The sequence below is a fragment of the Corvus moneduloides genome, chromosome 18 (assembly GCF_009650955.1).
Source record: "Corvus moneduloides isolate bCorMon1 chromosome 18, bCorMon1.pri, whole genome shotgun sequence".
Taxonomy (NCBI): domain Eukaryota; kingdom Metazoa; phylum Chordata; class Aves; order Passeriformes; family Corvidae; genus Corvus; species Corvus moneduloides.
This window is the reverse complement of record NC_045493.1, coordinates 3,959,577-3,986,184: the sequence shown is the minus strand read 5'-3', so window position 1 is coordinate 3,986,184 and position 26,608 is coordinate 3,959,577. Positions and strand designations below refer to the sequence as shown.

At 45.0% G+C, this 26,608-nt stretch overlaps 2 protein-coding genes across 11 annotated transcripts in view; one reads left to right on the top strand and one right to left on the bottom strand.

Annotated features, from left to right (window-relative positions):
* The window catches only part of CIT (citron rho-interacting serine/threonine kinase), a 68,932-nt gene extending 51,171 nt beyond the window's left edge, over window positions 1-17,761 (top strand). For 4 of the 8 annotated variants that reach the window (XM_032128522.1, XM_032128517.1, XM_032128521.1 and 1 more), the window contains 22 exons: window positions 72-207; window positions 591-695; window positions 1,909-2,049; window positions 2,228-2,335; window positions 3,028-3,190; window positions 3,439-3,603; window positions 3,709-3,846; window positions 4,100-4,280; window positions 4,511-4,602; window positions 4,894-4,998; window positions 5,851-6,020; window positions 6,983-7,063; window positions 7,262-7,397; window positions 8,600-8,739; window positions 9,599-9,691; window positions 11,012-11,120; window positions 11,245-11,373; window positions 12,024-12,104; window positions 12,716-12,794; window positions 12,911-13,102; window positions 13,968-14,271; window positions 14,738-17,761. In XM_032128522.1, the coding sequence (XP_031984413.1) occupies window positions 72-207; window positions 591-695; window positions 1,909-2,049; window positions 2,228-2,335; window positions 3,028-3,190; window positions 3,439-3,603; window positions 3,709-3,846; window positions 4,100-4,280; window positions 4,511-4,602; window positions 4,894-4,998; window positions 5,851-6,020; window positions 6,983-7,063; window positions 7,262-7,397; window positions 8,600-8,739; window positions 9,599-9,691; window positions 11,012-11,120; window positions 11,245-11,373; window positions 12,024-12,104; window positions 12,716-12,794; window positions 12,911-13,102; window positions 13,968-14,271; window positions 14,738-14,761 (2,872 nt within the window). In that variant the 3' untranslated portion in view covers window positions 14,762-17,761. The remainder of the gene's footprint in view (window positions 1-71; window positions 208-590; window positions 696-1,908; window positions 2,050-2,227; window positions 2,336-3,027; window positions 3,191-3,438; window positions 3,604-3,708; window positions 3,847-4,099; window positions 4,281-4,510; window positions 4,603-4,893; window positions 4,999-5,850; window positions 6,021-6,982; window positions 7,064-7,261; window positions 7,398-8,599; window positions 8,740-9,598; window positions 9,692-11,011; window positions 11,121-11,244; window positions 11,374-12,023; window positions 12,105-12,715; window positions 12,795-12,910; window positions 13,103-13,967; window positions 14,272-14,737) is intronic. The other 4 variants (XM_032128520.1, XM_032128519.1, XM_032128518.1 and 1 more) reach the window with 2 other exon arrangements.
* Window positions 17,762-19,180: 1,419 nt separating this feature from the next.
* Window positions 19,181-26,222, bottom strand: PRKAB1 (protein kinase AMP-activated non-catalytic subunit beta 1). Of its 3 annotated transcripts, none has more exons than XM_032128511.1 (8): window positions 26,124-26,222; window positions 25,045-25,219; window positions 24,493-24,659; window positions 23,502-23,595; window positions 22,690-22,804; window positions 21,381-21,514; window positions 20,820-20,888; window positions 19,181-20,739 (listed from the first exon to the last, which is right to left on the bottom strand). In XM_032128511.1, exons 2-8 carry the CDS (start codon window positions 25,207-25,209, stop codon window positions 20,662-20,664), a joined length of 822 nt encoding a protein of 273 aa, XP_031984402.1. In that variant the 5' UTR covers window positions 25,210-25,219; window positions 26,124-26,222; the 3' UTR covers window positions 19,181-20,661. The 3 variants fall into 3 exon arrangements, with proteins under 3 accessions (XP_031984402.1, XP_031984403.1, XP_031984401.1); XM_032128512.1 differs by lacking the exon at window positions 26,124-26,222 and adding an exon at window positions 26,020-26,117; XM_032128510.1 differs by lacking the exon at window positions 26,124-26,222 and adding an exon at window positions 25,645-25,754.
* Between the last annotated feature and the right edge of the window lie 386 nt (window positions 26,223-26,608).

Sequence of the window (26,608 nt, the reverse complement as noted above, 5' to 3'; positions counted from 1 at the left end):
ATGCTACTGCCTGCTAGGGAGAGGTCAAGCCTGAAAGGAGTTAGGTAACATTATTTTCCATTTTAATGCAGAGTGAGAGCAGATCAGCGTATTACTGAGTCTCGCCAGGTGGTAGAACTGGCTGTCAAGGAACACAAGGCAGAGATTCTGGCCCTGCAGCAAGCACTCAAGGAACAAAAACTCAAAGCAGAGAGCCTTTCTGATAAGGTAAGTAACTTTCAATCCTAGACTTTCATAATTAGATGAAATACTTTTCCAGTGATACTACTTTTAGAAATGTGGCATTGAGCAGCTTTTTTCAAGATATAGAGACAAATTAAAAAGACTGGAGGGCATAGAACAGAATTCTATCTTCAAGCCAAAGACCTCAGATTTTCTTTGAAAAAGACTAAAGCAGACAGCAGCCTATGATGCCTGGTATGAAGTCCTTCTTGGTATCTGCATTTCAACAAGCCAAAATGTCTTTTGGCTGGTTTTTCCCCAGCAACCAAAGGCTCATTTGTCTTTAGCATGTTCTTGGTGAAGTTGGATTTTAAGACTGTGGAACTATATTTGTTAGTGTTCCGTGTTATTCTGACCCTCTTTCCCAGCTCAATGACCTGGAGAAGAAGCATGCCATGCTGGAGATGAACGCCCGCAGTTTACAGCAGAAGCTTGAGACAGAAAGGGAGCTCAAGCAGAGGCTTCTGGAGGAGGTAACCTTGGAGATTCATGTTAGAACTTCAGAAGGTTCCACATCTTGAGGAGGGGAGGTTGTGTGAATAAGAGTTACACATCCATCATTCTCTTCTATATAACTGGGGAAATTAATCAAGTTGAGGGAGTTGTTTTTACTTAAAACTCTGCGAAGTGTATGGCCATGTCAGGGAGCAGTAAAAGTGAACTGCTCCTCAGGGGCAGGTGAGCTGGGAGCCAAAGGGGAAAGCATGCCAGGCAAGGACAGGACCTTGCAGCCTGCAGGCTCAGACCACAGTACCTGAAGATTTGGTGAAGGTACCAGTGATCATTATAGAAGCCTCTAACAATGAGGCACATCTTAGGTCAGGTCTGCAAGGCCAGGTCTGTGCCCAGGCACAGCTCTGACCAGGCCAAGTATAAGGGCCATAGCTTAAAACCAGCTCTGGAGCCAACATGCTGAGGATGCACACCTGGAGGCCACAGGTGAGACTTCTCACAGCTCTTTTCATCATTAATTTGGGTCACAGGAGTTGGATCCAAGGTCACACACCTGCACCATATCAGGAAGTAATTGAATGCAGGCCACCAGTTCTGGGTGGTGGGGCAAGAGGCTCCAGAGGTGGATTTTGGGGGTAATTATGGACAATTAGGGCAATTAAAGCCTTTATTCTTGGGGTACTACTAACAGCTCACCCACTCCTTTATGCATCACCAGGAAAGATTTCTGGCTCTTGCTGTGTAACATAGGAGCGTTCATGGTTTTCCTAGTCAGGGACTTTCTTGTCAAGAAAGTGCAAATCCTAAAAGAATTAGGAATATTTTGTCATGTGCCCTCTTCTGGTGTTAATTGGAGACGAAGATGTAAACAGCTGGCCATTATTTTCCTTATCTTATGTGACTATGACTGTCCTGGTCTATAGTAAAGATTACCGTTTTAATTTATTTTTACAAAGCACTGAGATGGCTTCTGGTGGTTGTACAGAGAGAGCTTGAGAAAATGGTGTTGCTGCAGATTAACATAAATACACAGAAATGCTTGTCTAGTCATAATGCATTCTGAAAGGAATCTTCTACAATATTGTAATTTCCCATCTTTTGAAGAGTTGTGTGTTTATTTATAAGTTCTGCAATGATGATTATTTTACAAGGAGTGATAACATTTAATAGCTTTTACTTACAAACAAGAAGACAACAAACCTAAAACACTGGCTTTTGTTTTGCTTTTAACAGCAGGCAAAGCTGCAGCAGCAAATGGATCTGCAGAAAAATCACATCTTCCGCCTGACTCAAGGTCTGCAGGAGGCTCTGGACCGAGCAGATCTTCTGAAGACTGAAAGAAGTGACCTGGAGTATCAGCTGGAAAACATTCAGGTGAGGGTGAGGAAGCAGGGCAGCACTCTGCCTCATTCCCTGTGAGGCTTTAGGATGTGATTGACAGTTTCTGTGTGACACTTTCCTTACAGTATTTTTTAGCTCTGTTTTGCTATCAAGTTATTAGTTTGTTTCTTCTGTTAAGATGAAATTTCTTACATCTGTGTGTGATTCACAGGTTCTCTATTCCCATGAAAAAGTGAAAATGGAGGGCACTATTTCTCAGCAAACTAAACTCATTGATTTCCTGCAGGCAAAGATGGACCAACCAGCAAAAAAGAAAAAGGTGGGTGAAGAAGGTTTGAGAGGAATGGAATTAAATGGTTTTGTAATTAGTTATGTGCTGTGTATTCTTAATATTCTGTTTTATCTTTCTTTGTGTAACAAAATGTTGTCCTCATTTAAGACCATTCTGAGTTGTTGAACACAAACTTTGCTAGGCAGAATGTGTTCTTTGTGGCTTTTCTGGTATTTTGTTATTCCTACAACACTTAGGTTACAACCCAGTAGCTACACTTCAGTGAGGCTGTAGGAATACAGAATTTTAAGCATGTTTTTTTAAATGGTAAGTATGTATATGTGTATGAACCTATCGTGTATCTAGAGTGGTTGTCCTGTAGTCACAGCATAGGACTGATTAGTCAGGCGATGTGACTTGTGTCACATCTTTGTCATAAGCTCTTCTGTCATTTTGAATGAAGTAATTTAATTTTAACCACATATTTTGAGATCCTTTGTTTAGATGCTTTCGGAAACTCCAGATGTGAGTACTAACAGGTAATGTATGTCCCTCTTTAAATTAATCCGTATCTTGGCATTTTTCTCTCCAGTGCCAATATGAACTAAAAATCCATCCTTACTCATAACAGAATTGCCATTAGGCCCTCTGGCCAGACTGCCACTAGCTAGTGTCACTTTGCCTAGTTTAAGCCATCTCTTGCTAGGAGTTAGGAGTTGTCTGTGTGTTTCTGTTGCTAGGGCCTGTTTAGTCGGCGGAAAGAGGACCCTTCTTTACCCACACAGGTTCCCCTGCAATACAATGAGCTGAAAGTGGCACTGGAGAAGGAGAAGGCTCGTTCTGCTGAGCTGGAGGAGGCTCTACAGAAAACACGCATTGAACTCAGATCTGCTCGTGAAGAAGGTAGGGGTTTACAGAAAAGGTGAATCTGGAAGGAGGCACACAATTTTGGTCTGAAAAATGTGCCTTCAATTGTGTGCCACTCTATCAGTAACATATGTGTTGTTTAATTATTACTACTTCTGTGAAGTTACAATAAGACTACACTTCATTCTGTGGGCTGTAACTGCTGACTGGTCACACAGAGCCCTGCTAGGAACCAGGGTGCCATGTTGGTTATGTTAACCAGTGGCATTTGTCTTGTCTGTTAGCTGCTCATCGGAAAATATCCGACCACCCTCACCCCTCCACCCCAGCCACAGCCAGGCAGCAGATCATCATGTCTGCCATGGTCCGCTCCCCAGAGCACCAGCCCACACCCATCAGTCTGCTGGCTCCACCCTCCAGCCGCAGGAAGGAATCCTCCACGCCAGAGGGTAGGCTCCTGCTCAGCTCTTGGTAGTGTTTTTCTATCCATGTCAATGCCATCTCTTTATTTATTTTTTTTTTTTACCCTGCTGATGAGTTTTGTCCCTTGGCAGAGTACAGCCGGCGTCTGAAAGAGCGAATGCACCACAACATCCCCCATCGCTTCAATGTGGGGCTGAACATGAGGGCGACCAAGTGCGCCGTGTGCCTGGACACGGTGCACTTCGGCAGACAGGCCTCCAAGTGTCTGGGTAAGAGCAAAACACAGCACAACTTAGGGGCAGGAGAAGGCATCAGCCATCTAGAACAGGGAAAGAAACGACTAAGTATGAAGACTCTGAAACTACTTGGTGCAAACATTCTACATCAGACAACATCTGATGGTTCGGAGTGGAAGGGGAACCTTGGAGAAGCTGGGATTTGTGTGTTAGAAGCTGAGGCAGCTGTGTCATGATTTTTTTTTTTTGGTCATTTAACAGAATATTTTTCCTGTCCTCTTGTCAGAATGCCAGGTGATGTGTCACCCAAAATGCTCAACTTGCTTACCAGCTACTTGTGGGCTGCCAGCAGAATATGCCACGCACTTCTCGGAAGCGTTCTGCCGGGATAAGATGAATTCCCCTGGCCTGCAGATGAAGGAGCCAAGCACCAGTCTGCATCTTGAAGGATGGATGAAAGTGCCAAGGTATAAACAGGAATCTTGGTGCCATGTCAGGTGCTGAAATACTTGGCCTTATATTATCCTGGCTCTTAAAATGAGTTAATTGGTATAGGCCCATTACGTGGGCATTACAATTGCCACCACCATAATTACAATTGCTACCACTGAAACTTCTCTTTTATAGGAGTTGCATGCTTGCTTTATGTAGAATACAAGCAGGAAGTCCAACATGGCTTTGTGCTTATTTTCCTCAGGAATAATAAACGTGGGCAACAGGGCTGGGACAGGAAGTATATTGTCCTGGAAGGAACCAAAGTGCTCATTTATGATGCAGAAGCAAGAGAAGGTAACTTAGAATTTCTAGCAAGGACATATTTTTTAAATCTTCAGATATTGTTTGGTGAGTTGAGAGGCTTAAAGATTATTACTGTTTGCTATGGCTGTACCAAATTTAGCTAAATCTTCAGTGATAAGGCAACATTATTTTTTTCTAGACCCTTAGCCATTTTATTAGCTGGCATGTCATAATAATCCAGCTGTGAAAACATACAGTGTGCATCCACTTCATTTTGCTATCACAGTTATTTTCTTGCTACCTGTTTGTCCATTCCTAATCTGTCTCCCCATCCTCCTGCAGCTGGACAGAGGCCTCTGGAGGAATTTGAGCTCTGCCTTCCTGATGGTGATGTAACTGTTCATGGAGCTGTAGGAGCTACTGAGCTTACCAATACAGCAAAGACAGGTGAGAATCTTACATAGATGAGGTCAAATGGATTTCATCTGCCTTGCCATCAGTTAGCCTTGTTTGGCTGAACAGAATTTTCTCCCTCAAGCTTTCATTCTGTAATGCTGTGATTTACCTCCATCTGAATTAGGGGAATAGCTCAGCACTCCAGATCTAGTTACACCCAGGCTGTTGCTTCTGTTGTGGTAAAACTGTGGTTAATATAGTCATCAACTCAAATGGAAGTAAATTTTAAGAGATTTGTAGCATAAACACTTGGTTTATTTAAATTTCTTCTCTATTAACTGTGATGTATAACTCCTGCCACCATTGTGCTCTGACCAGAAAGCCATTAACTTAGGAATGCTGTGGGGTATATACAGGCTCATATTATGAAAAATGTTGATGTGTTGATTTGTATGTACTGAATAGAACTGATGGATAAGATTCTGTATGTCTTGACTGTTACATTAAAGGATACAGACTGTTAAAAACAAAGGTTTCCATAACCAATTTTTACAGATTTTTCTTAATCAGTACAGGGAAAACTTTAGTCAAGTGGCTGGTTTTGGTTTGGGTTTTTTTTCCCCACAATGAAATTTCTTTCTTTTTTGAATAAAAGGCAAGAAATTATTTTTGTTTAGTTAAAGACAGCCTTGTATGTATGGATTGCATACATCCAGCTAATATTTAGGTGTAAGTAGCTAGCCTGTGCAGGACCTGTAAAGGAGAAACCAATGTGTAAATTGCCATGGTACGTCATGATAAATACAACTTCTCTCCAATGAGGCTGAAAGGTGTTGATTTTAAGTCCACTGACAATATTCCAAAAACTAATCTAAGTCTTATTCTATCTATATAACATCTCAGATGTGCCATATATCCTAAAATTGGAGTCTCATCCACACACCACTTGCTGGCCTGGTAGAACACTCTACCTGTTAGCACCCAGCTTCCCTGACAAACAGCGCTGGGTCACAGCACTGGAATCAATAGTGGCAGGTGGGAGAGTTTCCAGAGAAAAAGCTGAGGCTGATGCTGTGAGTATAAAAGTTTCATTTAATAATAAAATATTCTGGGAGGGAGCAGAGTTTTGAAAAATATTTTTTCAGTATTTGACATACTGAGGTTTAACTGAAGGTAAGTTGTTGCTTCTGCCTCATAATATGAGCACCAGGAGCCAGTTCACTGTGAGACTGATGCTATGTATTACAATACCCTTCTTTAGACTTGGGGAGTGTAGTAAGAGGATCCCAAAATACCTCTGTAATTCCAGCAGGGGAAGGAAGAGCAGTTAGGACATGGTTTTAGTCCAGTCTCATAAGGTACCACATGGAATGATCAAACCTTAAAAGAAGCAAAAACTCCCTCCCCTCCCATTCTTAGAGAGTCAGAAGTTTTATGTTTCTTGTTGTGTGGGGAGGTGTGCGCTTTTTAGTTTAAGTTTTATTCATAATAAGAGGTTAAACAGAATTGCTTAGATTTTGGATAGCCTTTCTCATATTGTTACACTGATGACTCTCTATTTTCTGGTAAAGGGAGATTGGATTCTATGGCATTGCATAAGAGAATGTTAGCTCTGGAGGTACGAAATATGTGACTGCAGGAAATCCTCTTTTTTTCTCAGGCTCACATTCCTTTTGTCTCTGAGAAAAATACATGCTCCCACCAACATTTATACTTTTCTTTAAATCCTTCCCCTTGGAAAATTCCACTGCTCTGTTGTAGGACATTGGGGAAAATGGAAAGGATAGAGGCAACAGTGGGTTCTGTCTGAATTTTGGATAATTCTGATCAGTTCCCCTTACTGCGTTTAAGGTAGATAAAAGTTTACTAATTCTTTTGTAGGAGGCATCCCTGCAACTTTTAGCTTTCTGAGAAAAAGAAATCTGTGCCAAGCTTTTTGCTTGTCTGAAATTATGACCTCACATTGTTAAAATACTCACAGATAAAGAGATGAAGATTAACTCAACAAGAAAAACAAAATTTTTGTCATTTGCAGAAACTGCTGGGGAACTCCCTGCTGAAGCTGGAGGGTGAAGACCGTTTAGATATAAATTGCACAATGCCCTTCAGTGACCAGGTAATGGTCTTGTTCACTTGGGTCTTTCTCAGTAGTGGATAATTGATTCAGGGAAACGGTATCTTGATGGCAATATGTGTAATTATGCACTTATTTGTGGGTTTGATTTTTCTCTTCACTGCTAAAGAGTGTCATGCAAGTTGCTCTTGGAGCATTCTTTGTTCTCCTCATGTAGTGCTATTTTTTCCCCTGTTGTAGGTAGTACTGGTGGGTGCAGAAGAAGGTCTCTATGCCCTGAATGTACTGAAGAATTCCTTAATACACATCCCAGGAATGGGTGCTGTCTTCCAAATTCACCTCATCAAAGATCTGGAGAAGCTACTCATGATAGCAGGTACAGGGCTGTGTGTTCCCATTGGCTCTGCAGTGGCTTTGTGCTGCCAGGTCCTGCTTGCCTTTGGATTCATTCCAGGCTTTTGTCTGGTTTTTTATCAGCAAATTGTCAGGAATTACTTGCTGTGGTTAACAGAGTCTTGTCTGAGGCTGGCTGGCAAGGGATTATGTGTGTGAATGAAGGCTCAGTTAAACCTTCATGAGAAGGTGATTTCAGAGCTGAGGGAGGGAAGAACCAGAGACAAAACATTTCCAGGTTAGAGGTCAGTTGTCATTTTAAGTTCAATTTAAAAAGTGTTGAGCTAATGAGTGAACATCTCTTCGTAATTATTGCATAACCTTTTTAATGTAATTAACTCTTTGAGGACTGCTAGGTGATCACTGACATAGGGGCATAGGGCCAACTCTTATCCTCTCTTGCCCTGTAACAAAGCTGGGACTCCTGTCACGATTTAAGATTACTTTATGAAAGGAACACCAGCTTTAATCTCTCCATCTGTGGTTTTCCAGAGATAATCCTTCCCACACAGATGTAGGCATGCTGAACATTATCATGTATCTTCATCTGAAAGCCCAAATTATTGAAGTGTCTATATGACATTTGTAGGGAATGAAAAATAAATTCTCTCTCTTGTTCTGCTTGTTTTGTGTTTTTTTTTCCTGGTAAGGATTTAAGATGTCCATGGTTTATTTGTGTCAGGGTGGTAGAGAACAAAGCAAATCTCAACATAATGAGAAGGCTGTGTTAGTCTGTCACTGGACTTCTGAGAGGAATTGGCCTTGGGCTATAATGCAATTCATTAGGGCAATTCTTGGAAATCTCTTACCAGTTCTGTTGGCACAGAGTGATTAAAACATCTTTTACTTGAAGAAGTTCTGAAGGGCAAAATAAAACTTCCTGGCTAATTTTGAATAGTGTCTTAATGAGGCCACAATTACTCTGTTCTGCTAACTTCAGCAACACTAATAATCTATGCAGAGAATTGCTGTTCTTCTGGTGGATTTACTGCCTGTTGTGGGGTTGGGTTTTTGTAAGTTTTCTGTTTCAGTTTGAATAGGAATAATATGGAATGAATTCTACATGGTTCCTTGTGACTGTTTGCACAGTAACAGCCTGTAACAATGAGCTGCTTGTTTAGGTAAGACTTCGGTAGAGAATAGGGAGTTCTCCCTTGATGAAATGCAACCTTTTTTTGTTTCCAGGAGAAGAAAGGGCTCTGTGTCTTGTTGATGTAAAGAAAGTGAAGCAGTCATTAGCCCAGTCTCACCTCCCAGCCCAGCCCGATGTCTCACCAAATGTCTTTGAGGCTGTCAAAGGATGTCACCTTTTTGCTGCTGGCAAAGTAAGTTACAGCTCCCTCGTGCCCCCTGACCACCTGTTATACTGCTCTGAGTTTAATATTAACCAAATCAGCATCTTCATTCCACTGGCAACACATCCAAGGTCTATATTCTTGTTTTGAATATTTTTCTTCAAATAAGGAGAATGTATGGGCTGAAGGGAGGCTGAGCTGGAGACAGAATGGGGGATCTGGTGCTAATGTGGAGCAATTCAGTCAGGATGCCATGATGGTATAGCCTAAACTGCTAGGTAGTAAGAAATCCAGCATAGCATGGTACTACTGTCTCCTCACTATTGACTGTAATTTTGAGATTTTTAGTTAGTGAATTCTATCCAGTCTTTGTTCTTGAATGTCATGCTTCCAGGCTAGAAAATTTCCTTAGGTGTTTGTGTCACTTTAATTCTAGACATTTACACAGGTTATTGGTTTTAGTGTGGAGCATTAAACCACAGCCAAAATTCTCATTAACAATTACTTCTGTGGCCTACCTTGTTAACAAACTGAACACCACTCATTTCAAAGTGATGCTTAAGGCAAGTTTCAGGGGTTAAAATATAGATCTAACATATTTCAATTTGTCAATCCCTTTTCTGTGGGAAACTTTCTAATTTTTTCTTAATGTCTTTCAAGCATAAAAGAAATCATAGAAGCCATTTAAATTCACGTTCTTTTTTGAGAATGTGAAGAGGCTTTTCATTATTTCATGAATTCACAGTAATTACCCTATTAAAAGACGTACTTGCTTATCTCTTCAAAGTTCTTTTTGTGGCAAGAGGTGGTTCTCAGATCCATTTCACATGCTCAGCAATAGAATTTACTTTATTGCCATCCTGAGCTATGCTTGTTATCTTCCTTACAGGTTGAGAACAGTCTTTGTATCTGTGCAGCCATGCCTAATAAAGTGGTGGTTCTGCGATACAATGAGAGCTTAAGCAAGTTCTGTATCAGAAAGGTGAGTTTAGTAGCTCCCTGCAATAGCTGAGGTAATTCACATAGTGTTCTAAGCCTTTGCTTTGGAGCAAACATCTAAAACCTTTCTGTGTGCATGAGAACATTTGTTTGCCAGCTAAAATGATAACAAATTGAACCGTGCACTGACTCAAAGTGGAGTAGGCAGAAATTTCCTTTAATAAGAGCTGACATTTTTGGAGAGATGCAGAACAGAACTGTGATTTTTTTTTGAGATATTGGACTGAGCTGTCATCATATCCTCAGAGATCTCTCCTCAGGACAAAATGTTTAAATACCACCTGCCTTAAAACAGGCTGGTGCCCAGAAACTCATGTCCTCTCCTATTCACAAATTAAAGGATGCTCCAGTCAAACTACAACTCCCTGGGAGATTCTGCAGGTGACTTTGAAGGCACCAGTTAATTTTACAGTGTGGCTGAGGCTGTTATCCCTGAGTGCTATGTGGGCACTGCTGGAGGGAAGCAATGGGCACAGTCATGCAGATCTGGGCTCCTCAGGAGGAAAGCCATAAATAATGGAGATCTCGGCACAAACAATGTGGATGCCAGCTAACCTGGAATGTGTACAAGCATTGTAGCTGATACCAACTCCTGCTCACAGCAGGGAACGCTGAGGGTGTATAGCCCTTCCTCTGACAGGGGTTACATGCAGAACATGCAAAAGTGTGTTTTAGCGGGCAGGTTTTCCCTATCTCCACTAATCCAGACAACTGAATTTAGATCCTAACAAGATGGCAGCAAGCCCAGAATATGCTTTTCTTTCCTGCCAACTAAATTTCCAGATAAAGTAGGATTTATGCAAGGAATCTTGTCCTCAGAAGATCTCAGGATCTGTGTGTTGTGTCAGGCTAGCCTGCAGAGCTATCCCAGCTGTTCAGTCACAAGGCAGGTCTTGGTGGACATCTCTCTGTCATTGTACAAAGAAGGAAGGAAGGAAGATTGGCTGTGACCTACTGTAAACAGGGAGCTGCTCAATACTGCTCCAGAAAACTGAGCTGCAGAGCAGAAGAACGTCTTCCAGAACAGTATATTCTTCCAAAAGGAAGGGGATCTTATTAGGGTTAGCACCTCAAGGCGAGTTGATATGCAAGTCTACATTCAAGCATCACTTCCAACAAAACAAAACTTTCTTCTAGCAAGAGTTTCTGTCCAGATGCTTTTTAGAGGCTCTTAGGGTCTTTGAGGTTGCCATCTCTCTCCCTTTTGAAAGATAAATGTAGCAATATACAACCTTCCAGACTGAGCACTATCTGTAAGCTGGTACAGGGAACTAATATCTGTCCATACTGTCCTTTTTTCCAGGAGATTGAAACCTCTGAGCCTTGCAGCTGTATCCATTTGACCACTTACAGCATCATCATTGGCACCAACAAGTTCTATGAAATTGAGATGAAGCAGTACACACTGGAGGGTAGGAGACAATTCCTGAGGAATGTTCCAAGTGGCTCCACAGGTTCTTTTATAGGGCTTTTCGAAAGCAGTTTAGGAAAAAAGGTTGGTGCAAATCAAGGTGTTTTTCTCCATTCTCTTTGCAGAGTTTTTGGATAAAAATGACCACACTTTGGCCTCTGCTGTGTTTGCTGCTTCCACCAACAGTTTTCCAGTCAGTATCATCCAAGTGAACCCAGCAGGGCAGAGGGAGGAGTATCTGCTGTGTTTCCATGGTAAGTGGTGCTAGTGTTGTACCACTCCTGTTCTCTGAGCTGCAGAAGGTACCTAAGTGCTGTTGAATTTTGCACAACCTGCTTTGGCTTTCTCCATGCCTGTGGATCAGTTGCTGAGTGTAGACTTCTGTGCCTGAGGGAAGGACCACAAGCAGTGTGTTAAGTGCAAACAGGTGTTTGATTACCCTGATAAGGTGTTCAGGGGCTCTCAGATTGGGCTTTGTCTGTTTTCCATGCAGACAGATGAGAGTTTTTAACCTTCTTGTGATTAAGTAAGAGAGGGTGTTACTTTTTTCTATAGCTGCTTTTGTTGCCCTCTTAGATACTGTCATGAGAATGCACACATCTTCAAAAGCCCACTAGCAGTAATTTTGGGTGAGTAATGGTAGGAGTCTCATCACCTTCCCAACTGTAGATTAAATAATAACCTTACCTTAGCTGGAACAAAGAGACCTAGAATTGCAGCACCTTTTGGCCTGGCAGTATTCCTACATCTAACCAATTCCATGGCATTTAGAGTAATTCATGGCACTCTGGGATTTGCAGGATGTCCCTGATAAAAAGCCCAGGAACAATTGCCTTTGTCCCTTCAAAATAAATGAATAAAATTCAGGCCAATGCTCATGACATGATGTGACCTCTCTTGGCAGAGTTTGGTGTCTTTGTGGATTCCTATGGAAGACGCAGTAGGACAGATGACCTGAAATGGAACCGCTTGCCCTTAGCTTTTGGTAGGTGTTGAGGGACATTCCCTTGGATTATGGAAATTACTGAAACCAGGAAACATCCTTGTGGAATGGGTAGTCTGCACTGAGCCCTTCTGTCTCCTTTTCCCTCTCCCAATTCTTCCAGAAGCTATGGATCTTTTTCCCACGATTTAAGCTCACTATAAATCCAGATGGCAAACCTTCTGAAATATAAGCCATTTAAGGAAAACTAAACCAAAGTTCCATTTCCTTAATGTTCCTAGTCTGACACTGATTGAACTGGCTAGTGGAATTTTTAACCATGCTCTAAGTTTCTGAAATAGTGAAGAATATGAGGGCTACATATTCTCCCTCAAGCCTTTTGGCACTGCCTAATGAGATTTTTTTCAGTTAATAGTCTGGCTTTAATGCCTTTTTTATGATACTTTGGTTAGTAAAGTCCTTGAGACACGGTTTCAAAGCAACAATTCTTTAAGCTTGCATCTCCCCACTTAGTGTCTGTGTCATTACATAAAATGTATTCTTTAGTTTTCCCACAGGGCTGTCAGTCTCTCTTGTGCTTGCTGTTGTGTTTTAGAAGTTTTTAATAGAGAATGTATTCTGTGTTTTTTCCTGCCTTTGCACTGCTCCTTCAGCCTACAGGGAGCCCTATCTGTTCGTGACCCACTTCAATTCCCTTGAAGTGATCGAGATTCAGGCACGAGCTTCTCTAGGGTAAGTTGTTCTCTTTTCATTCCTTTGAACAGCCTGTTTTGCATAAATATACGAACTTGCCAGGAAAAGGTACTGTGCTGCTACTGTAATGGACTTTTTCCTGAAATTTTCCCCAGAACTCCAGCACGAGCCCACTTGGAGATACCAAACCCACGGTACCTTGGGCCTGCAATCTCCTCGGGAGCGATCTACTTGGCCTCCTCCTACCAAGACAAGCTAAGGGTGATCTGCTGTAAAGGCAATCTGGTGAAGGAGACCAACAATGAGCAGCAGCAGCAGCACCACAGAGGCTCCTCTGCCACGCGCAGGTATGGTGACATCAGGGTGTCATGGTGACATCGGGGTGTTACAGTCCCTGGGTGCCTCAGGAGCAAACTTCCCTCCTGATGCCTTTTCCCCTGGCATGGTGGGATGCCCTTGTTCTGTTCCTAGAGGCTGATGACAGCCAGTTACTGTAATGCTGGAATAGAGTCACTAATGGCTTAACATCCAGAAGGAAACAAACAGCAGCTCTAGGAAGATGTGGATAATCTCCATAAAAGCTTTGTGACCTTGTGCTGGTTTGCTTTGTTGTTGTGATAGAACTCTGGCTTCAAAGCTTTTTGAGCTCAGATGCTGTTGATTATTACACCTAAACACGGCTTGGCTGTAACAAGCTGTAAAGCAAGAGCCCCCTTCTATCAAATAATGAGTGTGCCTTAGGGAGACAGTGCTGGAAAGTTGTGATGTGATACACAGGTAATTAGATACGGGGGCTGATGGTGCCACAGTGTGCACATGACACTGAGAAATTGAGGCTTGTAGCTCATCCCAGCCTGACCTGAACATCCCTGAGCTACTGAAAATTGTGTGAAAACACATATATCAAATTTTAGTGTATTTTTATATGGAAAAATGTATGGCTGGAGTGTATGAAAAGGTGGTGTTCTCTGGCCTGTTCCGTACACGACTTACATTGGCAACTCATTAAGGCACTTTGCCAGCGTGGCTCATGTGATGGATACTCCAGCTACCAAAATATCTCTGCATTTTCCATCTTGGCTCAGGGAGGGGCTGATGCTTCTCACCCGAAGGCTGGGGGTGTTGGGGGAAAAGTTACATTTTTGCTAAAAGAAAATGTAATGGGAGGTTTTTGTCACTCAGCAGTTCATATCAATTCTTTTTGAATGACAGCAGCCCGAACAAGAGAGGCCCTCCCACGTACAATGAGCACATCACCAAGCGGGTGGCCTCCAGCCCAGGGCCTCTGGAAGGGCCAAGCCACCCCCGGGAGCCCAGCACACCCCACCGGTACCGTGAGGGACGGACAGAGCTGCGCAGGGACAAGTCCCCAGGGAGACCTCTGGAGAGGGAGAAGTCTCCGGGCCGACTGCTGAGCACCCGCAGGGAGCGGTCCCCGGGACGACTGTTCGAGGATAGCAGCCGAGGGAGGGTGCCTGTGAGTGGGGCCAGAACTCCTCTTGCTCAAGTCAATAAGGTAAGTCAGGAGCCTGCAGAACATGTCTGTTCTCAGGAAAAGGCTTGTATGTACTGCAGAAGGGCTGGTGGCACTGGAAAGCACAAGAGCAGATCAAATCTCACCTGCCTGCTCCTCAAATTCTGTTGGAACAGAGCCCACAGGGTTTCATGCACTGGCCTTGTGTCCACCTGCCCTGGGCTGGTTCTGGGACTGCAAAGCTGATGGACACTAGAATGGGCTGAAAGCAAAGGTGCATTTACTAGCAAGTGATAGAGGATTTGAAGGGGAATAATGTCTGGAGCACCGGGAATGTGGGAGCCTGCTGTGCTCAGAGTGATGCTGACAGTGCCTGCCTTTGTCAGTGTTTATGGATGACAGGAGCCCTGGCTCTGTGGGAGCAGCAGGGGATGCACTGCTGCCAGCACCTTGTGCCTGGGAGAGAAGTATCTGTGACTTGTAACTTGCCCTTTTATTTCCCTGCCAGGTCTGGGACCAGTCTTCAGTGTAAGTCTCAGCGAGACGAAGTTACTCATCTTGACCTGCAGGAAAAAAAGAAAATGGACTGAGTATATGCACTCCATCTGTCTGCAGCCCAGTTCCCAAACAGCATTCCTGGGCCCAAGCTCGCTCTGCAGTGGGAGCCGTGATGCTTTTGAAGACCGTTCACAGCTCAGTTAATTTCTCTGTGCTTTTCTGCACTCCTGTTTTTGCACTTTGTACTACTGTTACTCTTTCAAGCAGTTCATTAACTTTTTGTATCCACTTTAGTCCCTAGTAGTTCATCCCGGAAATGGGACTAGTGTCCTGCCCCAGGTCATCACTGTGGTTAGCACCCCTTAACAGAGAGTTGGTCATAGTTCTGAGATGTGCTGGGAGCCCCTGATGGCCTGGAAACAGAAGGGCCAAGGTGAGTGAGTCTTTCAATAGGAACTGTGGTTGGATGTTCTCCACAGAACACAGGAAAAATTTCTTCGGATTAGCCTGTTCACCTGCCACTTCTGAAAATTATTTTGTTCTCACTAAAATTGCTTTAGAGCAGCTCTGATGGGGAGGGAAGAATGCTGCTTTACCTGACCCCTCTGCCGAGCCGAGACAAAGTGCATTACCTACAAGCTACTGGGTTGTAAGACTTTATCCAGGTCTTCTGCATGACAGTTCAGTGCATGCTGCTGCACCATCACTGGCTGCTCTCTCCTTTTAGGTTGCTTTGCTGAGTAGTGTATTGTACCTCACTTGTAAATTAACTGAAACCTTTAGATTACGCTGCAAAATAGCCGTTAATTACTCTAGAAATTTGGCACCGAAGAGTTAATAAGCCTTATTCTATGACAAGAATTACAGTCACTCCTCTCAGCACTGGACGTGGTCTCTTCAGCAGAGTCCTGCCAGCCTCAGCTCCCCAGGGGGAGCAGCCCAGGCTGGCTCCTCCTGTGAGCTGGAGCTTGTCGTGCAATCAGATCCGGTGTCTTGGCACAGGACACTCACGGGGAGCAGCTTTGGCAGTTGCTGACACACTTTTGCTTCCCTGTGTCTGACCTCGAGCCTTTTATTGCTTCCTATTCTCTTCTGCTATGAACATGAAGCAGAGAGCAAATGATTTTCAAAGCAGGTTTTGACCATTCACTCTGCAATAGCAACATTCTAAGTGAACAATCATGTTCTTTACAACTGGAAAGAGCAAAACTGCAGCCAATCTTCCCTTGGCGCCACACTAAAATTTCTGCTAGTCCCTTGCAAGCCTGTGCTAACCTGTTCTAGAAACCCATCAAAATTCCAATGCCTTGTCGGTGTCCTTTGGCGAGTTTCATGAATATTGTATTCTGTTCTCGTCTGTTGGGTTATTTTCAGTCAGATGATTTGGCAGGAAATTTGCTGAAAGTTTTTCTCTCCTGGTCTGAATATTTTGAAAGGTCACTGAGATCAGTCTTTAAATCTTTGCATCTCATGGAAGATCTTCAAGACCTCAGAAATGGGCTTGTTGAGTCCTGAAAGTGTGTATCTTGTGTCTTGTTCGTGAAATGCTTCCTGCTATAGAAATAGCTCAAAGGACTGTACATATTTACAAGAAACTTTATATTCGTAACAAAAGGGAATTGAATTGGTTTCTACTTTTTTATTGTAAACTGTGCGTTTTTCAACACTAGCTTTTTGTTTTACTGGTGGTTGTGGACAGCCATCTTCAGACACTGGAGGAGCCTCCCCTCAGTCCTCCTCACTCCCATGAAGAAATATTGTAACATTAAATTGCAATTGAAGCTTATTAGCATAAATGAGATTTTAGGTCTCTAGAAGTACAGGATTTTTCTTCATTACCTTTTTATTATTGACAAGGGAGGGAACCAGAGGGACAGTTCAGAGGGACAGTTCAAAGCTCCACCTGGAAAGTATTGAACTTTGTTGTTGAACAATAACCAAATAAAACAAATAACTATCTTGACTGGCATGGTGAAATGACGGCTTCCTTCTCTCTAGAGTGCCCCTGCCCCTCCTGCCCTGCCCCTGGCTCTGGGGCTGGGGAATCCTGGGTGTCACAGCTGACCCAAAAGCAAACCCTGGCAATATTTAGCATTTAATACTCGTCATTCCCTGAACAAGTAGCATAAGTGGCTTCACAAACCCCAAGTATGTTGACATGCTTTAAACCAGGTGGATTTATCTGAGTACTTCACTAGAGCAGCAGTCAGCTGCAAGCACCTACAGCTAAATCCTGCCTCACCAGTGAGACAGGCAGAGGTGAAGCACCTGTGAGTATCTGGGAAAACAGTCTTGCCCTGGTAAATGACCCCACACATCTTGAGCTGGAAAAAAGGCATCTTAATTAACAACAGTGTGATCTAATGCCAGGTTTGGGACTTATCCCAGCAGTATACTGGGAGCAAAGCAGAGGGAGATAGTTCCTCATCCCACTGCTGTAACATGCTGGTGCTTTAAGGCCTAATAGCTGCAACTTTAAAAAAAGACCATTCACAAATCCAGTCAGATTGAGTACAACCTGCAGAGTTACTGTACAGCTCAACTTACACCTGCTGGGAAAACTTGCTAGATCAGACTTAAATGTAAATACATCTATTTTTAACTGAACTAGTTTTTACAGGGTCTGAAGTATTCTTTCACAGGAAGAGGTTTTTAATATGCACACTGCTGCCTACAGTAACTTAATTTGTTCAGTGTTTTTGGTTCTGTGCACATACCCACCCCCTCAGCCCCGAGAAAGGGCTTGTTGGAGGCTGTGGGGGTGGGTTACTAATGGCTCCTCTTACGTTTTGGTCTACATGACATTCTCCATGAAAATGCTCTACACATCAACCCCGAGCTGCTTGATTTATCTATTGTGCCTACTATGATGTATATGATGAAATGCTGACTTGTTCAATGTTCCTTTATTTCTTTTACTGTGCACAAACAATACTTATTTAAAGCTCATTGTTGCAGTCCTATGATGCATGATCTGAGTTGTAACAAAACTAAATTAATCCAGAAACTGGTGGAGTAAAAGAAAATTAATTATTTAGTGAGCTTTTTGATTCCCAAGAACCCTGCACAAATCCAGGTCAGCTTGATCCCCACATGCTGTGCTGAACTTCAGGGGGTCAGGGGAGGGTAGGGAGCTCTTGTTATGCCTGTATTGGTTTACTCCAGGGTCCCCAAAAGTGACTGTAACAAAAGTGTCTGCACCTACCTTTAAAAAATGTGCTCTCCTAGCAACAGCCAAGAATAAACACAACAGCATAGACTGTGAGCTGTGGGTGGGGAATGTAAGTGAGCTAATAAACCCAACTCTTGATCCAGCTTTTGCCTTTGGAGGGATTTGATTCATCCCATTGCAATAAGGGAACACAAGAGTGATTAATCTAATTCATTCATCTGTCAAGCAGAAAAGGACCTAGCAAAAAAAAAACCAATAAGAAGACCCCAAACCCCAGCCCCCAACAAAAACCAAAACCCCCAGCTTACCTCTTCCTTCATCCACCCTCCTGCTGGAGAAAAAGGAAGTTGGGGGGCTGAGAGTGGTAGTGGCTTACCTGAGGAAATCTGTGGCTCTTGAGACTGTTCGTTGAGGCCACAGGTGCCAGGGACCATCTCCTCTCCATCAAATGCTGCTTGTGGCTGGAGAGCCCTGGGGGCAGCTGTGCTTGGTCAGCCGTGGGCAGGGAAAGGTGGAGCTGAGGGAGGGTCATGCCTGCAGGCTGTCACACAGCCTGGGCCCCCACCCTGGTCTCCCCCCTGGGCCTCCCAACTCTTTCGGGGCTGCAAAAGCTGATGGTGCAGTGGCAGCTGCAGTTCCTGTGCTGAGCCCTCTGCTAGCTGAGACAGGGCCAGGGACTACAAACCAAAAATCAAAATTAAAAACCCTCAAGCTTTCTACACAATAATTGTTCCTGTCCTGTGGTTCCACCATACCTCATGCACTGATGAAGAACATGGAGTACTCTGCAGGTACCAGCACTGACCACACTTCCCACAGCCTTAGCATTCCCTGGCGCTACTGGACACTGCAGAGGCACAGGCTGTCCCCTCACACAGCTGGACCTGACCCTGCATGAGCCTCTGACCCCAGAGAGTCACCCTGTTGAGGACAAAGACTTGGGGAAAAAGGTCTGCTTGAAGTGGCTGCTGGAACAAAGAGAAGCTGACAGGAGGCCGAAGGCCCCATCCCAAGCTTTCCAGCCCTAAGGGACTGTTGCTGGAGCTTTGAAGTAATTGGCCTCTTGTCCTTCCTCTAAACTTTACATCACAAATAAACATGAACACCTTGGTCTTCTTCACTAAGTGCAAGAGGATAAAGTGCTTCAAGCTGCACCGCTAAATGAAAAGCTTGCACAAACCACCAAGGCATAAAACTGCTATCAGGAAATCACTAACAAAATAACAATTCACTGAATGCAAGGTTACCAAAGATGGAAAAATAGTAAGACAAGTCACCCACTTCTCTTGAAAATGTTTTATTTGTTTCTAAAGAGGCTGAAAACAAGAAATTCTGTAGTTCAGAATACCAAATACTATCCACAACACAGAATGAAGAAAGAGTTTTCAGAGAAAACCATTGCACCAGACCCAGATCTACTTAGCTACTGAAGATACTGCAACAAGGCTGGTGAACAGACCCCAGGATGGCAAAGCACCCTCCTGCTGTGGCTTGCTCCACTCCATGCTGGCTGCTGCACTCTGTCCCCACTCAGACTCCTCACAGACTGGTGCGAAGTGCTTTCCCCCACAGTGGGACGGGGCTGGTTGTCATTGGCACAGTCACAGTGACCCAGGCACCAAAACGAGCCAAGGAAGGGCCCAGCAGGGCCCCTCCAGCACTGGTTCCTCCCAGGCAGGCCCAGGGTACACTGGCAGCAGGTTTGCATTAATGTTGCATTTGTTTTGGGATAAAACAGGCTGTCAGCACCGAGGACAGGCAGCCTGGCATTACTATAATCACTTAGAAAACAGAAACAGAATAAAAAGTTGCCCAGCTCCAGCCCTGGGCACAGCAGGCTGCAGTGCTGCTGCATCCAGCACACTGCAACTGCTGACACTGAGGGGCAAGTTTGGCCACTGGGACACAGGAAACTTACAGTCCCCTTCAGGCTGTTACTGAGGAACTAACTCCTAAACTGAACCCATTCATTTCCTTACAGCCACCCCTCCCAGCTTAAGGAAGTCTTCATCAGTGACAACAAGAGAAACTGGTTTCTAAAAGCAGATTACTGCAAGATACATTTACAATTTACAGAAAAATCCAGCCATTAAAAACAATTGTCTTTACCAGAAATTCCACAGGGGAAAAGATGTATTTCAGTTCTCATGAAGAGAAAAACTACAGAGCTATTCACAGTAGAAACAGTGCACCCCACTCTACTGTAAAATAATAATGAGCTTGTAGTGATTATGTTGCTGATTTTGCCCAGAAAAGGCTGCTACAAAAAAATCAATACTCACACTTACTTCAGCCAGGCAAGTTTGGAACTCATTACTGAAATAATGTTTGATAAGCAACAGAAGCAGTAATGAGCTTGCTTTTGCCAAGTATTATGCTCAAATCAGATTCCCCAAGAATCCTGAACTTTCTAGACTTTGGGCTGGCAGCTTCCCAGTCTGCCTCGCTGCTAAAGCTCTTTGGTCTGTTGCTGCCTTCACATCATTCAGCCTAATTAAATTGGTCATTTTTTAACTGAGCTGACAAGCAGCACTGACACCTTTGCCACCTGTCTAGTTGCTGTGAAGCTGCCATTTCCAAGAACTTCCAAGGTGGGGCTAACAAAATAAGGGAAATACAGGAGAACCTGGAAGTCTCAGGAACAGTATGAAATCAGAGTTCGTTTGCTACAGCACAGAGCAGAAGTACATTTGGTTAAGTGAAGCATTTTTTTTCTGAGACTGCACTGGCCCAGAACAATTGGTCACAAATGACTGTGATGCTCATATCGGCTTGTACAGCAAAGTTGTCACGTATTTCTTCTTGTAACGGTGTGTAGCACTAAGCACCATCACTCCATCCTACAGGGGAGGGAAAACAAGCATGTACCATGGTCAGACACCCAGGCTTCCCATGTGCAGGACATGCCCTGGCCTCTCACCTTGATGGAAAGTGCATACAGGTGGTTCAACATGACGTGGTTGGGTTCAGGGAGCAGAGCGGGATCGCACTGCAGAGAAGAGGGAGAGTGTGACAATAACAGAAGTCACAGTTCACACCCATCACAGCTGATGGGTGACAAACAGTATCTGTGACCAGCCATACCCCCAGTACATCACTGCTGCTCATGCTGAGTCCATCACAAACACAGTAACCATTTCAGAACCACCACAGATCCCTCTGGGTAAAACCTCTGCGTCGTCATCAGGACCATGAATCAGACTCTGATTACACCTTATCTGCTTCTGGTGTCTTAACAGTTGACAAGATTAAGGTTTTGGGAGGAAAACAGCAATATAATTTTCCATTTTAATGACAGTCAACTAGAAAAATAGATTTACTTCAGATGAATCCATCTGGACACGCATAATATGGAACTCACCAATACAATAACTTATCCTAAGGTTTTTCCTAAGCTGTCCCCTGCCTGTACTCAGATTTTTTTCCCCATCTGCTCCCACCCTCAAGGGCATTATTTAGCAAACCAAAGTAATGTACTCACAGAAATGCCTGTGTCCTTGTTCAGGATGACCTGCAACAGGTGTGGAGGGAGAATGGGTGGAGATTTAAAGCGTTCCTCTGCCTTACAAACATAGGGCTCCTGGTGGTACGGTCCTGGGGGTGAACTTGACAGCTCTGCCAAAGCAATAGTAGATATTTAATCCTAAATACTTTTTAAGAACATCTGCTCTTTATAGGTACATGCAACCTAAGGGAATCAATGGCACTTAAGTATAACAACTGCAGCAGCTGGTGCAGTGCCAGAGGATCAGTCACTGCCCAAGAGGGGATTTAAGATGCCCAAAGCCTGACTTGAAACGAGCTGTGAGGTTTTGGGCAGCAGTTTTGAGGGCCCAACTGCACTTCAGAACTTCTCTGCCATCTCTGCCCAGCATTTCTCCTGCAAACACTCCACAGTGCAGGCTGTTCCTGCAAGGGAGGTACAAAAACATGGGATGCACCCATGAAGGGCAACTACTCCTCCAGTACAGAGACTGGGCTGTGGAAAGAGCCCTTCAGAGTCCAATCAGGACTACAGCATGTGGGGCAAGGCATCAGCTAGAATCTCCTCTTGGCCTGTCCCACAGATAACACTTTCTCCAAAAAGGCTTTGTCCAGGGCAAAGTTGTACAGAGCAAAACCCACCCAAACACACCTCCTGCCTCAGGTCCAAAGGTCTTCTGAAGGAGGATGTAAAGTACTATTTCAGTCATGGACTCCATCCCTACAAAGCTCAGTAACAAACAGGGCAAGGCTGACCTCAGACACAGCTCAAACTAAACCCCACCTCTTCTGTTACACTACAACTTGGAACTTAAGGCAAATATTCTAAGACATAGATAATTTATACTACACTGTGAGGATATGATACACTCCTGAGCCTGTGTTAGCACTGAGATGCACCTAATTTCTCCCTCTTAAAGTGCAACTTCTGACCCCCTCAGCCATCTCCTTAGCAGAGGAACACTGAATTCGGAGCAATGTAGGCTGTCAACACTGGTTTGATGTGGTAAAGCAGAGACTGATCCACCAATGACTGCCCTAAACCCAGCGATTGCACACAGCAGGGGCAAACAGTTATTAAGCACCCATGACTTCCTCCTCATCACATCTGTGTTGCCTTGTCAGAGGTTTCCTCTTCTGTGCATTCCACATTCTTCCTTTGGGCATTTGTGATTCCTGCACACATCCACAGGGCCTGACACAAGTGGAGATTAATCTCTACTGGAGTTTTAACTCCAGACAAAAAGGAAAATGAAATTTTTATCAGCTCTAAAAAGTGTGATATAAAGTTACCAGTAAGCTCATACCAGACATGTCTGAACACTTTTGGGAGTCCACCATCAAAGCATCGAACACTTCAAAGTCAGTTTTCTTCACTTGGATGATGTTGTTGACAGTACCCAGTTGGCTGGTTACTACTGGCTGGCAAGAGGCAAGATACAAAAATCAGAATAAAGCAAGCCTGTGGGACTAATAGATTCTCAGAACTACACAATCAGCATTACCAAGAATGACATATATTGCTTTTGAAATATGACAGAACCAGATCTGAAAACAGCTCAATGAGTGTTAGGTTAAGGGGAAGTGCAGGATTTTAAGGACTGGGAGGGGAAAATGCCAGTTGAACCTGCCAAGCCCACAGGGTTGCAGACAAGGCGAGGGTCAGGTCTGGGCTAGTTACCTGTGACACCAGGTCTGGACACTGAGTTCATAAGCATGTGGGGAACTGCTGGGCAGGCTGGGGTTAAAGCTCATTTTATAGCAGAGGAGGAAGAACAGGCCTGGTAGATTTTGGCACATTTACTGGACTATGAAAAGATCTAGAGCAGCAATAGCAACATCCTGGCACAGAGGGCCAGGACAGCACACAAGCTCTGGGCTGCCAGCAATGCTGCAGTGCTCTAAAAGACAGTTTGGCACTACACAAGAAAAGCCTGGCATCACTTACAAACCAGTGGCCCAGAGATCCTGTCCCTCCTTGCATTTCCTGCCCTCTGAGCTCAGTTTGATGCTACTACCCAGGCCAGCAGGGATCAGAAACCTCTCTCGCCAGCTTGAAAAGCCACTTTCTCCTCTTCAGATGTCTCAATTAATAACAGTGACTCAAAGCAAACGTTACCTCTGTAGGATCATGTGTCCACTGCCCATCCACAAAGAACTTGTACTGGTGCTCTCCTTCTGGCAGGTCCAGGATTGCCACAAAGTTATTGTGACTGGAATTTAAGACAATCAATCAGCCCTGCAATGTTCTGAAAAGTACACACTGATCTATAAACTGTGACACACACTGTGACACAAAGCACAAGCCTCCTCAATGTGCAAAACCTTAAAAAGGCACATTCAGAGAATCTCTGATGCAATCTAAAGGTAAAGAATCAAATTATGATTAATGCTCAGTGACAGTGAGTCCCTGCACATTCCTCACATCCCATAACTGGCACTGAGCTTTTGGAAAGTCACCCTCACATCTTCATGTTACTTGTTAGCACATGAGACCTCATTTATCTGCTGATGGAACAAGATCAGCTTTCTCATATTTCCTTGCCTTTCAGTATTTGCCATCAGAAATTGCATTTCCCAAATGCCCTTGAAATAAATGAACAATGAGCAGATAAAAGCAGCAGCTAGATACTTCTGGGTTACTTTGGGTCTGAATAGCTGCTGCTTGGCAATTTCCATACTCCTGGGCTGTGAACTCCCTGATTCTTCAGAAGGCTTTACCAGCATCTCAAAAATGATGCTGCTCCAAACGGCCACAGTCTCCGGACCCTTTGAGATGGTCAAAAGCCACTGACATGGCAAGGATGTGTCGAGACACTGTGCTTAGAACCAGCTCCCCTATCCACACCCCAGTCCCACTCTAGGCACAGATGGCACAACAGGGACTGTTTTGGGTTATCTGTGTGTTGTGCCCAGTGAACTGACACATTGGCTCCACTTCCACCCTGTGCCACCCAAGAATGGAAAAGTCAGATTGTCATCAAGGGTTTGAGGAGAGAAGCAGGACAGTGGTAAACTAAGCACAGTCCCATCTCTCAAGTGACCACCGTCCTCATGACATTGAGCACTCCCAGTCCATGGGGAACACCACTGCGGCAGCACTTCGTTACCTTCTTGTCAGAGGAATTTTACTCCAGTTGTTGAAGGACCCTGATAAATAAACTTCTTTCCCTCCTCCAGTCCAGCGAAAGACTGTGGGCCGAGCTTGGGTTGGGGTTTTGTCATTCACTTCCAGATCTTGCTGCCAAGCTAGAAATTCTTCTTTCTCCAATGGAGCCTACAAGCACAATGTCTCAATCAAAAAAGTTTCTTTACTGGCAGACTTAGACAACCTGTGTCACACTGAACGCTTTTTTTTGCCCTCAGGCATGATTCTCTAGCTTTCATCAGATGCAGAATATAAGCTGCATTTCTAGATGCCGTTCACAAGTTCAATTTGCACAAATTCCACAAGGTGTTAAAGCCTACCAAATTTGCAGGAAGAGTGGAAGACAAAATAATGCCCCTCCCTCCCAGTTATACCTGCTTAAACATCAATTCACTCTCTCCTTGGCATGGGAAGGAAGGGGGATGGTCAGCTTTGTGTAAACACAGTGACAGAATCCCTGCAGGTTGCAAACAGCCCCACAGCATTCCAAGCAAGCAATGCTGGGAGAACAAACCTTCATTTCCTCTGAATGGAACAAGTCTGCATCTTCAGGACTATCCATTAAGATTTTTGGTCTGTCATCCTCTTTGGTACTGATGGCTCCTCCTGAGCTGTCCCCTCGGGAGGCCTTGTGCCCATGGCGCTCCAGCCCCGCTCGCTCGCTGCTTGTGTTCCCCATTTTTATGGATCTAAAAGAGCAGGGAAAGCCAATTAGCACAGGTACTCCCGAAGCTGGAACACCAGCAGGCAGGAAAGAAAACTCATCAGTAGACTTGGTCTGTGTTTCTGAGTTGAAGAGCCTCAGAAACTTGATTAACCCATTGTAAAGCAATACCACACTCTGAATAAAGACACTAAATGACAGGTTTTAGCTTCTTCTGGTAATGTGCTACAGTTCAATACACGAGCACTTCTATCAGATTCAGCCACTCAAGAAGTTGACCAAGCAGGTCCCTGCCACACAGCTGTTGTGTCTTCCCAAGCTAAGGGCTTGCTCTTTGCCTTCTGCCTCCCCGTGCACTTCGCCAGCTGGAACACCAGGGGAAGTTTCTGCCAGAACGCTCCAAAACCAGCCTACATGAAATGTGACTTCGCTAGAATAACGTTATCTCACCCTGCTGAGGATGCTGAGAGCAGCTGAAAGGGGCTCTAAACACAGAACCACAGAATGTCCTGAGCTAGAGGGACCCACAGGGATCATCCAGTCCAGCCCCTGGCCCTGCACAGACACCCCAACACTCCCACCCAGTGCCTGAGAGCGCTGTCCAAACGCTCCTGAAGCTCTGGCAGCCTCGGGGCTGTGACCATCCCCTGGGGAGAGCTCAGTCCCGCTGCCGCTCCACGGACGCTCCCTCTGTCCCCGCTTTCCTCTGGGAGAGGCAGCGCCTGCCGCGCCCGAGACCCAGCCCTTCTGCCGCTCCACAGCCCTGCGTGGATGCGCACGAAGTTTCCGCCGGAAGGGGGCCCGCGGGCGCCCAGCCCCACGCACCGGAACCTCCGCGGGGCATGGGGGGCACAACCCGGCCTGGCAGCACCGGGATGCCCGACCCCAGGAGCCGCCCCTGCCCCGCCGGGCCCGGCTCCGGCACCCACCGCCCGCCGCGCTCCCGCCGCCGCTGCAGCACTTCCGCTTCCGCCCGGCCGGGCCCGCGGCCGCCGGGGGAAACCCAGCCCGGCGCGGGCGTTCCGGGGCTGCCCCGCGCTCCACCCCGGGCTCCATCCCGGGCTCCCCCCCGCGCCTCTTCAACACCGAACTGGTGCCAGGGCAAGGCTCCGTGCCCGCCCCGGGAGCCGCCGTGTCCAAGGCAGCGCCTGGAGGCGGTGTTGGAGTCACGCGAGAACGGTGTGTGCCCTGCGCCGTGGATCGGGAGCGGCGGATGGGCCTGAGCCCCAAGGCCAGAGTGCACTGGAACCATGAGCTCTTGTGTCTGAGGGAGCACAGATGGCACTCTAAGTCCTTAACTGATAAATGTTTCCCAAATGAAATTACACTGATACATTTCTCAAAGCATTCCCACTTACACTATCTGGTTTTACCCTTGGCTCTCCCCCAGCTGTTGCTGTTTCTTCCACTTTCC